At 43.8% G+C, this 13,411-nt stretch overlaps 1 protein-coding gene across 1 annotated transcript; it reads right to left on the bottom strand.

The window, feature by feature from the left end:
- Positions 1-6,025: 6,025 nt before the first annotated feature.
- zc3h11a (zinc finger CCCH-type containing 11A) lies at positions 6,026-13,389 on the bottom strand. The gene is made up of 16 exons (XM_072451614.1): positions 13,289-13,389; positions 12,068-12,137; positions 11,144-11,287; positions 10,947-11,066; positions 10,242-10,365; positions 9,981-10,157; positions 9,768-9,824; positions 9,536-9,688; positions 9,320-9,418; positions 9,162-9,224; positions 8,560-9,096; positions 8,405-8,484; positions 7,980-8,337; positions 7,738-7,901; positions 7,513-7,661; positions 6,026-6,654 (listed from the first exon to the last, which is right to left on the bottom strand). Exons 3-16 carry the CDS (start codon positions 11,195-11,197, stop codon positions 6,477-6,479), a joined length of 2,313 nt encoding a protein of 770 aa, XP_072307715.1. The 5' UTR covers positions 11,198-11,287; positions 12,068-12,137; positions 13,289-13,389; the 3' UTR covers positions 6,026-6,476.
- Positions 13,390-13,411: the final 22 nt, after the last annotated feature.

Raw genomic sequence — 13,411 nt, 5'->3', positions numbered from 1 at the left:
CACAGAGTACGGAGTCAAAAACGACTACAGTTTAAAGGCTCTGGAGGCCCCGCCCTGTCTGGAGCTCCACTCAAGTTTAGGACTTTATTCTGAGCTTTGTTTTAACACAACCCGACCATAATGAAAGAACAGACTCAGCTGGACCTACAACAGGTGAGATGATTTGTGCTGTTAAAAAAAGTCAGTTTCAAATGTAGCCAACTGTTTTTCAGTTCGTCACGCGCTCACAGCCCGAAATTTTGCCGAATGTCTCTCCCCATTTCATGCTGCATCTGTCAAATAAAACCTTCGGCTCAGGAAAACAATACTAAAAAAAAGGCTAACGTGTGAGCAGTACTACAATTGGTTTATCTGGTATAGTACATTACGCTACTTCACATGCACAACATAAAGCTACAGCATTAGACAACATTTACTTTACAGAATTGTTATGTATTCTACAGTTCCATTATGGTAAAGCTATATATCATGGTAAAGCTTGTTGCCATCTTCCCATGCTGTAGCTTTATACTCTAGCTGTTGTTTTATCTCAAACTCATCTCTTTAGTCTTGTAGTAACAGACCAGTGCACTGTCTCACCTGGTCCAGAATCAGAATCAGAAAACAGTTTATTGCCATTGTCAGTGAACAAAAACATAGGAACTAATTTTGGTGTTACGGTGCAACATACAACACTTATACATCTTGGAAATGGAGTTGGGTTTGTGCTTATTTCTAGACCCACTGGAGACTGTGTTGACGCAGGAAGCATCTAATTTTCGCTGTCGTACATCTGAATGCTTCCATCTGCTAAGATTTATATACTTCCATTTTTGACAAACATGGAGGTGTAAAAGTAGCACACGCTGTGCGAGTGCAGACACTAGTTTCCTCCTGCTAACAGCTTGTCTGTGGTGGTGAGCATGTGGGCTGAGTCTGCTGAGAGACATCGCTCTGGTGACAGAATGTTTGTGGTTTGTGCACGGACATGGGTGAACACGTCCGACTTATGGTGACAACAGTGAGCAGCTGACAACATTCACATACATTTAGATATCTGACTTATAGCACATTAAAAAAAACATCACTGAGCACATTCTTAAACGAGGTGCAGGAGCGTCAGACTTTTCTTTTCTTTCTTTTTTATGATTTTTTGGCCTGCAGAGGTGAGCGAGAAGGGAGGATATGTAGTAAATTGTTGGAGTCGGAATTCGAGCTGTGCCTTAACCACTCGACCACCGGCAGCATGGGCATCAAACCTTTCATACAAGGGCAGGCCCACCGTGATGGTTTGCACCCAGCGTTTGCCATGATGTGCTCTGCAGGTGACTTTACGTGTCTTTAAGTGTTTTCATTTGGACTCAAGACAAAGTCCAGGACTCCAGCTCTCCATCACTGACTCAAAATGCACGTCAGTATCCGCGCTGCAGAGACTCCATTTCCCATGTGCCCCTTGTGTTTGTCATGTGCTCCCATGGTTGTTTCTGTGTCTCCGCCCCTCAGCTGTCTGTTACTTCCTGGATTTCCCAGTCACCTCCCACCACACCTGTCAGTCTTCTCATTACCTTAATTAGTTTCTCCTGCCACGTGTTTGTTTCCCACCAATCACCTGCTTCTCTGTGTGTATTTAACTTCTGTCTCCCCTTTGTTCTGGGTCTGGTCGTCACTTGATGTCTGTCCTGCTTGTAACGCGGCGCGCCGGCGCCGGCGCCGGCGCCTGCCTTGTTTATCTGTCTACCTGAGCAAGTTTGTACTTTTCAGTTCTGGCTTTTTTGGAAATTTGGATATTTTGTGTTTTTTGACTTTTGGAGCCTTTGTGCCTACCTTTGGATTTTGAACTCTTTGTTAAATAAATTCTTATTTGCCTTATCCGGACTGCTTTTGGCTTTTTGCCTCCGGGATCATAACAGCACAGCTTTTCACTCCTTTTATCTGTCTTTATTAATCATAATTTGCACCGTTTTACAAGTTCATTGAAACAAGAGGCAGGGAAATAAATCATTTTTGTACTCTAGAGAAGAGGCAAACATTAGAAGAATTACCTTATTTGTGGGTTATGAATTCCCTCTCAGCAAATGAGAAGCAGGTTATTTTTCCTACATAAGACCTAATTTAATGTTGACCTTTCATTGCCGTTACAGGTTTCAGACTTTCTATACTCGCACACAAACGGGCCTAACAGACTTCTGCGCTAAAGAGCAGGACACATAACTGAAGAGGACCAGGTTCAGTCAGGATTACCTCTCAGTTCTGGGTCTGCCAATTTGACTTGCATTAGGTCTAGAGTATTTGCCTTGTGCCACCTAAATTATTGATTTACATTTATTTCACACTGTTGTTCATGCTTGAATAAAGGGTAGAGCGGACAGAAGCAGCAAAGCAGAGGACATTCAGGCTTCTTATGGTCATTTTATGTCTTCTAATGTACAGTGCACACAACTCAAATAAGTGGGTTGATCACCCGATGTTTGCGTTTATCACCTCTGGTCAACATAGAAATGATGCTTGTAACAATGTTAAAAAGCATAGAAGTCATTCATTCATGTTCTACCGCTTGTTCCCGTTCGGGGTCGCGGGTGACTGGAGCCTGTCCCAGAGACTTTGGGCCTTAGGCGGGGCACAGCCTGGACAGGGGCCGGCTCGTCGCAGGGTTAACAGAGACGAACATGCACTCTCAAATTCATTCACTACACATGCCACACATATGTCTTCTGGACAGTGGGAGGAAGCCAGAGAACCCATGGTAAACACAGGACATGCAGATTCCACCCAGAGAGATCATGTGATGTTGGCCCGGGAATCCCATCTGATAAAAAGGTTGTTTTTTAATCGGGCTGGAATCCCCCACATCCACATTATGTTCAATCCAACTGGTCTGAGTGAGATGTCCCCAAACAACCCAAGATATGTTTAACCAACGCTGACAGTTCCCTGCGTCGTGGCCCTGACTAACGGCCCAATAAGTGATCCAATCATCGGGTTATGGTGCCATCCCGGGATGCACCATGCCGAGGGAATCGAGCCCTGGTCAGGAGCACGCTGATGGTACGGTATTAGTGAGTCAACGTGGTAAAGTCAAAATAGTCCAAATTGGACACCTTTCCCACAACGGTACAAGGGCCGTCAAATTGAATCTGAAACGACAAACTCACAACACAAGTAAGAACAAGCATTTGGTCGCCATAAACGTCTTCATCCGTTCCTGAGGTTGGGCCGTGCATCCTGCCCAGAACAAACAGTGACTAAATCCATTCGTTTTTAGGAGGATCCACTTTAAAAACTCACATTCTCCAGCGCTGTCAGGGGGCCACGCACAGAAAGACTAACTCGTTTGGCATGAACCCCGGACTCTTCTGGACGGCCTCTCGCGCTGCCAAAAGACGGCCTTGAGGCCCCGGCTCTGCACACGGTGGCGCGAAGCACACGCAGCTAGATACCAGGTACTTTGGCACGTTACGTGAGCATTTACGCCCCGATATTGAACCTGGCAAAGGGCTCACCCACGGGACAGGCTGTAGCTGCACTGGCTTCATCATCTGGTTATCATTCAGGTAGAGACAAGTGGGTGTATCCAGATCGACTTTATGCAAAACATTCTATTACGTAAATTCTGTGTGAAATAAAAGCTTTGGTAATAAAAACACAAAATAACCCTTTTAGAAAGACTGCTCAGTGAGGAGAAGGTTCACAGCAGAAGGGCATGAGCAGAAATGGCATCTTAGTCAGATATTAGTCATGACAGGGCACAAGATGACATCAAACTCCACGTATTACAGTCACCTGGCAACTAAATGAAGATATTCATGAGCATCGAAGGTCAGGTATTTGAGTCACAGGAAAAGGAAGGAGGAAACACTCAACTTAATTAGTAAGCCTTGGTGAAAAAGGATCAAACCATTACCTTGTAAATAAAAATAAATGAATAAGCTTTTAACTGTAATTATAGTGACACAGAGAGTTTCTGCAGCTGGTTAATCCCGTTTGGATGTTTATTGACACGGATCGGATCTGCGCCGGTCTTGCTTTTCCCAAACGTGCCTAATGTTATGTTATAAACCTTATCGTTAGCCTCACGTTAGCATGAGCAAAGACCTCCTCCTCCTGTACATGTCCTCTGCATCTCCACCGTCAGTGTGTGAGCTTCTGTCAGGAACTTAATCACTGTTTATTTAGTTTTGATGTTCATCAAAATTTCCTGTATTCTGCTGCATTTTACATTCCATTTCACAGTCCCTAAATTTCCTTGCTCCAGCCCTGCTCCAGCCCTGCCGCTGCTCCGCCCCTGCTCCACCTCTGCTCCGGCCCTTCTCCACCCCTGCTCCGCCCCTGCTCCGGCCCTGCTCCACCCCTGCTCCGCCTGTGCTCCGGCCCTTCTCCGCCCCTGCTCCACCCCTGCTCCGCCTGTGCTCCGGCCCTTCTCCACCCGTGCTCCGCCCCTGCTCCACCCCTGCGCCGCCCCTGCATCACCTGAAGCTCGTCTCCTGCTCTTCTGCAGAGCAGATAGAGGCTCTATAAACACTACAAGGTGCAAACTATTGACACTTTCATGTTGCATTTTCATGTTGCATTTATGAAAACATGATTTAGACATTTGTAAGAATGTCGTGGTGTCAGCTCCAGCTCGACGCTTCTTACGTCTTGTTTCATTCTCTCTTTGTCATTGTTTCTAATTGAATATGAGGCCAATTTTCATCATCTGAAGACCGTTTTTCTCCTTGTGGATCAAAGAATACATATGTGAGCTTTGCCCCTGATCTGTCTGCTCTGTTTAAACTGTGTCTTGTCCAGTGGAGCGGCCAGTGCGCATCTCCAACGACATCACTCGAGTCCTACAGTCAGTTTAAATGACACTAAAGACACAGTAGGCCTACTATTATGCTCTCTGTTTAATTGTAAAAGGTACAGTGCTGCTGATGCACAAATGGCCTGTTCTGTCTTTCAATCCAAACTACCTGGTCAAGCTGGTGTTGCCCCCGGAGCCCCTGATGCCCTACGCGGCGGCACTGAATTAGATCTCTATGCACAGCAAACAAACAAACAAACAAATAAATAAACAAATAAACAAACAAATGTGGAAATCAAACACACTCTTATCTCAATGTCTGTTAGGCCTTTGTTCACTCTGTTATGTATAGTTTTCATTAACTTGTTATTAAATTGATCATGTTGCCAGCATTTTGTAAGTTAGATCAATCCATAGAGGGGTGTGATAAATCATGACAATTTTAACACATTTTAAAAGGAAACTACAAGTGTCTATCCTGCAGTCATAATACAACCTTGTTTTTAATAAATAAAAGCCAATAAAACTAATTTAATTGGAAAATAACTATATGAGCAAGTAGAGGGGACTAAACTTTGTTTATAATGCTCTTGAAAGCAATCACTTTTAAAACAGTTTTCATCTGTCCCTAACAGAGTGGACACATGTCACCTGACAATAAAATCATGAGTTGCTTGAGCTTGACTAATATCATTTTCACTTAGTTATAAGTGTGTCCTTTTTCAAAGGGATAATTAAAATTTCACAAAATCAAACACTTTTTTCCCTAACCATTTAAGACACCAAGAGGGCAGTATATATAAGACCCTGTGTCACCCTCCTGTGACACACTTGCAGTAATGCAAATGTGCCAGCAGAGGGCGCCACATGGAAGCTTGTCGTTTCTACAGTAAATGTGGCTGAGGCTTTGTAGAACAGACTTGTTTTCATGGAACTATTATGATTGTTTGCCACCAAAAATATAACGTCCATAAAGCCTTTTAGCCTATGTGAATTTTTATAAAAAACGAAAAAATCTAACCAATATATTATTAAAAGTAAAAAGGTGACTTACATTCATTTTTTATTTATTTTTGATGTGTGAATCAGATACTTTATCAGATATTGTTAAATCAAGGAATTTTGTGCTTCATATTTATGGCAGAACCATAAAGTCAGCTGAGATCCCCTAAAATTGTCAATATTTTTATTTACTTTACTAAAAAGCCATTAAAAACTCAACTGACGTCATTAAAATCTTTTTATTTACATATTTTTTTACAATACACTAATATTGAAGGCATGAGAAATCAGCAACAAGTACAAATATAAAAACATGAGAATACATAACTAAAATCCAAGAAGAAACTGAATAAAATAATAAGTATAATATTAAAGCGTCTCCCAGTTTACAGTCGAACTCATGTTACTGAGGAGTAAAAACACATTAAGGAAACAAAGTCACATTGACATAGATGAACTTGTACATGAACTAAAGAGTTGTATAATTAAGCAAAGTGAAGTTCCTTTTGCATACACAGTACACACTCTACACAATGACCTGAGCATGTCCAGGACGCTGAGCACCAGATCCACTTTCTCCAGTGAAACAAACAAGGATCAATCAAAAACACAACGTTAAACATATTTTAAGATGAATTTGAGTGCTTAATCTTGATAATAGATGACAGCTTCTTGATAGCTGTAATACCCAGTGCGTGAGAGTCTTGTGTCTTCAGCTGTCAATCATGTCGGACAGCTCCTGCAGCAGGTCGTCCTCCCCGAGCCCGGGGTCCACACTGTCCTCCAGGGGGTCGTCATTGGTGAACTCACTGATCAGTTCATCAAAGTCGTCCACGGCTGGAGCGGGGGCCATGATGCTGGACAGTCTGCGTGACTTCGCTGCTTTACGGCTGCAAGGGAAACATTTAGGTTTGCTCCACTGTGCTCCACTGTACTCCACTGTACTCCACTGTACTCCACTGTACTCCACTGTACTCCACTGTACTCCACTGTACTCCACTGTACTCCACTGTGTTTTGCGTTACGTCAGATATAACAGCATTTGACTAATATACACTACTGTTCATTTAGTGACATTCTACTGCCCATGAACTACTCAAACTGCCGTATTTTTTTCCCATAGTTTTGGCCGGGGTGCGACTTATACTCCAGAGCAACTTATGTGATATTATTCGTTATTTTCACACTGACAACCACAAGAGGGCGCTCGAGGCTCTAAGCGACGTAGAAGAAGAATCTGCACTTCCTCTTCCTCTGGAGTTTGTGGAGTTGTTTAGAAGTGACACAGAGGAAGAAGAATTCAATGGATTTAGTGATTTGGGGTAAAACTGATGCTTTGGTAAACTTGTTAGCATGTTCTTTATGCTATAGTTATCTGAATAACTGTTAATATGTTACGTTAACATACCAGACACTTACCACAGTTCTGTCTGTGCCTCATGTAGCTGAAGGTGTTAGCGTTAGCATACGTACACCTATTCACCATGTTCTCTAATCTGTTATTATTTTAAACTGCATTTCAAGTTTAAATGTCTGTTCTTGGTCTTGGATTTTATCAAATACATTTCCCAAAAAAATTTGACTTCTACTCCAGTGCGATATGTTTTTTTTCTTCTCTGTTATGCATTTTTTTGGCTGGTGTAACTTTTACTCTGGAGCAACTTTAATAGTCAAGAAAATACAGTATCTACTGCCCATTTGCTAACATGTTACAACCATTCAGAAGTGTTATTGTGTCTTCTTCTTACCTCGGTGTGACTGTGGCGTCGTCTGGGGCCAGGAGCTCTTCAGCCTGAGACACAGGAGTCGTGGCTTTATGGGCGGAGTCAGAGGAGCTGATTGGATCGCAGAGGAAATCTGAACTCTGCACACTCTCCGGGGACACGGACGAGAACAGCTGGAAGCAGAAAGATCAAGGACAGCGAGGTTTAGTCCCGGAGCTGTGCGTTTTAGCGGCGGTGCTGTGGTCCTACCTGTGCGTCTGAGCGGGCCTCCTCACACTCTGGCTCCTTGGTGCTGCTGTTCAGGGGCTTGACTGCAGCCACAGCAGAGCGCTTCGGAGCTTTTCTCTTCTGTACGGGCCTCAGATGCACGCTCGGCTTCACAACGGACGGCTTCACGTTCAGTTTGGGCCTCACTGAGGGGAAACATGTTTAGAAATGTATTAGTTACGCTCGGACGACATGCATCCGGTTATCGAGCAGCACTTCGGTACCTTTGGCGTCTGATCCCGTCTCTGGAGCCCGTCTCTCTGGAGCCCGTCTCTCTGGAGCCCGTCTCTCTGGAGCGACGGTCTTGGGCGTCTCTCGAGCTCCGCCGTTCTTCGCGGGAGCAGACGCGCTCGTGGACAGACTCTCGGCTTGGTGGACCGTTGAGTCGGGGATGGGGGAGGAGTCCGGAGAAAACGTGATTCTGGCAGCACCTTTCCTCTTAACAGCGGGAGGCTCCACGTCAGCAGAGTCCTTGGTCTGGCAGCTGGAGGAGCCCGGCTCTTCTACGTTGTTTTTGCGCAGGCGTTTCTCGCGCATGATCTCCTCGAAGGTCTTCACTTTAATACTGTTACCGGAGGACGTCTGCACAGACACACAAAATGTCAATAGTCTATCATCTACTAAAGGACAACTGTGAGGAGTTTAGTACATCTTGGAGAGGAGGGGTGGATTTAAGGGGCTTCTCTTGTTCCGCCGTTACATTTTCACTCATCTGAGAGACGTCTTTGCCTATTGAGCAGAACACAAGAACATAAATCTCAACTGCGATGGCAAAAGAAGCATTAAATCACCATTGTGTCTTACTCGGTGAAGCTGCTTTCTTTAGGTGAAACAGTCGGGGTTTCTTGGCGACTGTTTCCTGGGGGTCGGGAGCTGCTGCTGTCGTCGTCTGTTGACTCTCCTCCTGCACCTGGAGACGAGCTGCTTTCTCTCGCCGGATCTCCTCCAGGGTCTTGACTCGGATCTCCCATGCGCTCTCCTTTGACCCGAGCTCCTCCGCTTTGTCCTGGCTCTTGTCCTTGCTCTTGTCTTTGCTCTTGTCCTTGCTTTTGTCTTTGCTCTTGTCCTTGCTCTTGTCTTTGCTCTTTTCATCTCGTTTCTGATTCTCTTCTTGCCTTTTTTTCTTCGCGTGGAGCATCTCCGAGAAGGTTTCAATGGTGTGATCTTTCACAGTGATGGCTCGTTTGACACCTTTGGGCGTTTTGGTCGTGACCGCTTGGGTGATGGCGATTTCTGAAGCCGAACCATCTTTGGGGTTTTGGGACTTTGCCGCTTTTTCTTGTCTGATCTCTTCCAAGGTTTTGATTCGGATCTGCTCTGGTTTCTTGGCCCTCGTTTCCTCTGCGACGTAAGGTTCACATCGTTAAGTGGGAGTCTTTTGACGATAGCAAAGTTTTAAACGTTACCTGATGGTGTCGCTGCTGTGTCATCTGACGGTAGAGAGAGTCTCTGCTTGACTGACTTTGAAGCTGCACGAGGAGACGAACAGACACATTCATTAGTCAATTGATCACATACAATGACACACAATTGTTTGCTGTCATGATTGTAATATGTCTAATACATCTCTGGGGCGGTCCCGTAGGTTGCTCCTCGTCCACGACCCGGCCGAGGCGCTGAGCGAGACTCCTTCTCAGAGACACTCTATCGCCGCCCCTAGGATCTGCCGCAGAAACGTTGGACTTTAAACATTGTTGGACTTTAAACATTGTTGGACTTTAAACATTGTTGGACTTTAAACGCCGCGTTTTACCCGGGAGCATTATTCGTGCGGTCTTACCCTCTCTCGTCTGCCTAAACGAGGACTGGATGTTCTCTTTGCCGCCGTTGGCAGAAGAGTCGCCGGGGAAATGAGCCTTCCTCATGCTCACCTTCAGAGCTCTCCTGAGACGGATCTCCTCCAGTGTGCTGACCCCGAAGTTCATGGACTCGACTGTCGTAACAAGCACACAACGGGTCAGTTCACTTGAGCCCATGTCACAGCCCTCGCTCTCTTGTGTTCAAGGTCATACCGGAGTTTGCACCTCCTGGTGGCTTTCTGGGAGACTCTCCCTCTTCTGAGAACTGGTCTGGAAAACAAGACAGGTATGTAAAAAAAAAATAGGAAGTGTGTGTAAAAATGAGAAATGTGTGTTAAAAATAAAAATTACAAATAGGAAATGTGTGTAAAAATAAAAATTGTGTGTAAAATATGTCAAGTCGTGCGTATAGGCAAGAGCTTTTACCATCTTCATCTTCATCATCGTCCGCCGGGTTGATGACTACAGGAGGGTGGGTGGGGCTTGGGACGGGCTCCTGTGATTCGCTCTTCACGCCTCTGACCTGGGGGTTGGCTGCAGTGGGCACAGTTGGTTGCGAGGGCGCCGGCTCCTCCTGGGGCACTTCCTCGCACTTCTTTACACCTGAAACATTATAATGGACTTACAGGTCTTTTACACGGTGGAGTCGATGTCCCGAGCGCTCTACAGTGTTTTAAGTGCGCTCACCTTTGTCTGGTGGAACATAAAGCCCCTCGATGCGGCGGGCTTTCTCGTGGAAGAAGGCGCAGTGTGGCTTCTGGCAACCCGCAGGCTGGTTCTCCCAGTAACATGCGATCTCTTTACGGTTATGCTGTTAAAGAGAAAGGCAACACACGTCAGCCCGCTCAATCCAAAACTGCATTTAATGTTTCCAGAGCAGAAAACAATTATTTCAACAACAAAAAAAGAGTCTACATTTTGTAAGCGCGGAAGAAGAAAAGTAGATTTTTTGTTTCTCTTGGTGACTAAGCGTTCAAGTGTTTACAGACAGAATTGTGTGTACCGTATTTTCCGGACTTTAAGGCGCACCAGCCAAAAAATGGATAATAGAGAAGGAAAAAACTGGAGTCGCACTGGAGTATGAAATGCGAGTTGCAAGTGTGAAAATAACAAATTATATCACATAAGTCGCTCCGGAGTATAAGTATACAAGCATAAATATAAGTATAAGTCGCACCCCGGCCAAAACTATGAAAAAAGATGCAACTTATAGTCCGGAAAATACAGTAGTTCATTTAATTGTAATCAAGATTCAGTCATCTCTGTTTGTTTTCAAGACAAAATCAAAAACCGTGATCAATCATTATGTGTGAAAACATTTCTTTTACTGTCAAATATTTCAAATTGGCTTGTTACAATCACTTAATTTTCCGAATGTGATTTTTTCTTTACCGTGATCTTCATGTGGCGAAACATGCAGACGGGACGGAAACATCGGCCCTCCTCCCACAGGTTGCAGACGGTCTCGTTTCCAATGGCGGCTTCGCAGTGTCGAAACGGACAACTGTCTCCCTGTAAACAAACGTCGACGGTTAAGAGGATATGTCTGTTCTCAAATGCAAAGCGAAGTCGTGTGTGACATGTCTTACTTTAGAGCAGTTGGAATAGTAAAAGAAGTAGCAGTCGTCTCCATGGTTAGTCATAGTAATCCTGGTGTGTCTGGAGTGACAGGTGACCGGATAACACGCTTCTGACCCAGTGGCAGCTTCTTTTCAAGGTCGGCAGAACCTTCCCTGGAAACAGCAATAATGGACAGTTATTAGTTTCACACCGTTATTGGTTTCACATGGTCACTTTTTAGTACCGCCCTCTTTTAAATGCTCATGGAGGTGGATTGCCTTTCAGTCTTCCCCAGCCAGTGGTAAGTGACAAGTGCAACACAAATACTACGGTATATCCACACCAAGGAAGCCCAAAATACTCCTACCAAAGCCACATTTAAATTGAAGTATTTATCCGGCTTATTTAGAAGTGATAAAGTAATAAGCATTTGGTCTGGGTCTTAATTGAATGAGGCTGATATTTGATACATATTTTTGACCACAACAATAATTATAACAATTTAATGTAACTTTCAACTCTAAATAATGCTACATTATTTTTGTTATTGATTGGTCTTATACTAGTTCAGATCAAGCTCAAGACTCTGCTGAAACTGTTCAGGATTTTTCTTGCACTCTTCTCTTTCATGTCTTAAACTGTTTTGTGATTTCCGTCACGTCTTTGTGATTTGAATGCATTTTTTTCCTGTTGTGTGAAACACTTTGAATTGCCATGTATGAACTGTGCTCTACAAATAAACTTGCCATGCCTTCAGGAAAGCTCTAGTTTGTCTTGTTTGTGATTTATTTTCATTAATACTTGCTCAAAGAAGTATCTCGTTGCAATACTAGTTCTAGTATTGATTAGCATAATTTTGACCACCCTCTCTAAACAGAATTATTTGAATTTGACAGAGAGTTAAGAAGGCTTCATCTGAAAGGGAAGTCAATAGCCCACGGGTCAAACGTTACCTGGGGCAGTGGAGCACACGTGACCTTCCTGGGCGGTGCGGCTGGTAGTGAATCCACTGGCAACTGAATCCTGAAGGAACACTTGATCCATAAGAAAAGAGGACAAAGGGGAGGACTGTCCAGACACTTGTGTTGCTACCACATCCCTTTTCGGTGTACTAAGCACTACAGGTGTAGCAGGATTATGGAAGTCCTTTGGGGATTTTTTTTTTTTATAGCAGTTAAAGGGTGCCACTGGTTATGAAAATTAGGAAAATGGTCAAAAACACCTCCAAAAAAAAAAAAGAAAAATTATATATATTATAAACTGAGAGCCAAAAATGATGATAATAAGAAGGAAAACTCTTCGGCTTTCATCTGGTCTTCCAGAAAGGAACGTGCTCAACTGGGCTTTCAGATACAGACAGCAGGGAGCTCAAGTTGTAGAGAAAAATCTTCAGAAAAAAATGCTGGGGGGGAAATCCGTATCCAAATAAATCCAGAAAAAAGGGCCAAGATGGTACCTGAAACCTAAAGAACAATCACACCCCAACAGCTGGGAACTGAAAACAGGTTATTGAAATATGAACACATAAACAAGCACATACATGAACACATAAGAACACAGTTATAACTTTTAAATGGCTTTATAAGAAACATATGCTTCTACAATGACACCCTTTATTTATTTCCTTATGTAACTGTTGCTCTTTTCCTACATTTCTCACTTAAGAACGTTTCAAAGAGAGTGCAACACGTCACAATCCCACGAGCTAATCGCGTTTAGCTCTTCTGCTTTTCATTGTTTATTACACATTTACAAGATGCTACGTTTTCCAGTTTAATATATTTACACATGTCTTTAGAGAGGAATAAAACGCCAGGTTTACGCTTCTCTGGAACTTAAACACAGCCAACGTCATATTGAGTGAAAATGCGTTACATAACACACGTGATTGTAAAGGTACACCGTTATTTTTTACCATGTTTCAATGCTAATAACCAAAAGCGAACTGGAAGCAAAAAAACAGTTATTTACAAAGGGTGTAAAATGACACTATTGGCATAAAGATTAGATGTTTTTGTTTAAATAGGGCGACTATGCGGCGGCCTGGACATTGCGACCTTAGCTTTAGCATCGTGCTAACTTAGTGCATAGCGTTATTTATGGCAGAAGCGTAACGTGGTGTGTAATGTGCGTGGTGTTGTAAAGATGTGCGAATATTACGTTGAAGCAATTACCAGTCAGGAATATACAGAAATGAAAAAGTTGTCGTAGAAAGAAGACACAGCCGTGCCCCGTATGCTCCGTGTCGCAAACTCAAGCAAAATGGCGGATGCAAGGAACCTCCGAGGGGGGGTGGC

This window comes from Eucyclogobius newberryi, unplaced genomic scaffold (assembly GCF_026437365.1).
Source record: "Eucyclogobius newberryi isolate DKJ021-1_F unplaced genomic scaffold, fEucNew1.0.hap1 SCAF_19, whole genome shotgun sequence".
Taxonomy (NCBI): domain Eukaryota; kingdom Metazoa; phylum Chordata; class Actinopteri; order Gobiiformes; family Gobiidae; genus Eucyclogobius; species Eucyclogobius newberryi.
This window is presented reverse-complemented; position numbering and strand designations above follow the sequence as displayed.

What these genes read in the sequence shown, in the direction of transcription:
- zc3h11a (XM_072451614.1), bottom strand. Translation starts at nt 11,197, where the DNA reads ATGACTAACCATGGAGACGACTGCTACTTCTTTTACTATTCCAACTGC. An exon ending in TACGGGACCGCCCCAGAGAT is followed by an intron (nt 9,225 to 9,319) that starts GTATTAGACATA and finishes CTCCTCGTGCAG; the next exon opens with CTTCAAAGTCAGTCAAGCAG. An exon ending in GACGCCACAGTCACACCGAG is followed by an intron (nt 6,655 to 7,512) that starts GTAAGAAGAAGA and finishes TTTCCCTTGCAG; the next exon opens with CCGTAAAGCAGCGAAGTCAC.